This window comes from Cynara cardunculus, assembly GCF_001531365.2.
Source record: "Cynara cardunculus var. scolymus isolate 2C chromosome LG 7, CcrdV1, whole genome shotgun sequence".
NCBI classification, from domain to species: domain Eukaryota; kingdom Viridiplantae; phylum Streptophyta; class Magnoliopsida; order Asterales; family Asteraceae; genus Cynara; species Cynara cardunculus.
Genome location: NC_037534.1, coordinates 6,762,788 through 6,764,147, shown reverse-complemented (window position 1 = coordinate 6,764,147; position 1,360 = coordinate 6,762,788). Strand labels below are relative to the sequence as shown.

General features: G+C 40.2%; 1 protein-coding gene across 1 annotated transcript; it reads left to right on the top strand.

Annotated features, from left to right (window-relative positions):
* The first annotated feature begins 167 nt into the window (after positions 1–167).
* Positions 168–932, top strand: LOC112516052 (GATA transcription factor 19). Its single transcript, XM_025123096.1, has 2 exons — positions 168–509; positions 621–932. Exons 1-2 carry the CDS (start codon positions 168–170, stop codon positions 930–932), a joined length of 654 nt encoding a protein of 217 aa, XP_024978864.1.
* Positions 933–1,360: the final 428 nt, after the last annotated feature.

Below are 1,360 nucleotides of genomic sequence, written 5' to 3'. Positions count from 1 at the left end.
ACCCCACACACTTATATATCCCAAGTCTCCACTTCTTTTCAAACTCTTCCATCATTGCATTTTCGTACAGCCCATTTCCATCCTCCATAAAAAAACACACACATAACCATCACCATTGAAAGAATATATATACACTTATATATATATATATATATATAGCTTAAAATATGTATAGGTGTGGTGGCTCTAATAATGCCATGGTATTTTCGATGCCATACGACGGAGAATCGCCTACTTCATCCGCCGTTGATTGTACGCTTTCTTTAGGTACGCCGGCGACTCGTTTGACAGCCGATTACGATAGGGTCAATGAAAGAAGACCGTCTGCTAATTGGTCCGCTAATTTCTGTTGGGATATTTTACAAAACTCACCTTCTCAGAAACCTAATCGCAGCGGTGGTAATGGCGGAACCACCACCGCCGCCGGAGACCCTCTTTTAGCTCGCCGATGCGCTAACTGTGACACCACTTCTACCCCGCTATGGAGAAACGGTCCCCGTGGCCCGAAGGTAGGTTTTATTGAAATTAAGATGGAAAAAAACGTCATTTAATCGATTCGATCATTCGATTTCGATAACTATTTTGGAAGAAAATTGGAACTGAATTTGAGTATTTTGCAGTCGCTGTGTAATGCCTGTGGAATCAGGTTCAAGAAGGAGGAGAGGCGAGCAAACGCGGCGGCGACGGTGACAACCGGCGGCAGCGAGATGGCGGAGACCCACCATCATCAACTCATGATGAACGGAAACCACCCATGGGTTCATCACACACAAGCCACAAATAAACTACCGTCATGCTACTCGCCGGCGGCGGCGGTGAAAGGGAATGAGTTTAGGTTCATTGATGACGTGGACGACAGAGATTCTCCGTTCCTATCGTGGCGTCTCAATGTGACTGACAGGGCAGGACTCGTCCACGGGTTCACGAGATGAAAAAGGGGGTCCCACTAGAGGATGACGTGGAGTAAAAAATTTAATTAATTCTATTTCCAGAGCAAAAAAAGTTTAGTCCAGATCACTACTTTTGTAATCATTTTGTACTTCGCGCATTGGTACTTGTACAATCGGTGTTTGTCGATTATCGCCTTTGTAAAAGACTCGCTTTTATTTATTTATTCGGTTTTAATTAAATAGTATTAATTCTTTTTTGTGCTTTGGATTTTGTCGGTCAAACGTCACATTGTTTGGTCTCAAAAAATAGATTTTTCCCAAAAAATATTCTCCAAACTTAATTTTTAATGCGTAATTATATAAATTAAATTTTGTTTAAATACTTTTATTTCATCAGATATCTATACTATATTATAAAACATTTGACAAAAACTCTTAAAAATAATTTTTTATGCATGAAATACTGTTTA

Excerpts from the sequence above, each read along its gene's own strand:
- LOC112516052 (XM_025123096.1), top strand. The coding sequence starts at position 168 with ATGTATAGGTGTGGTGGCTCTAATAATGCCATGGTATTTTCGATGCCA. Across the intron at positions 510-620 it reads ACGGTCCCCGTGGCCCGAAG|TCGCTGTGTAATGCCTGTGG; the intron begins GTAGGTTTTATT and ends AGTATTTTGCAG.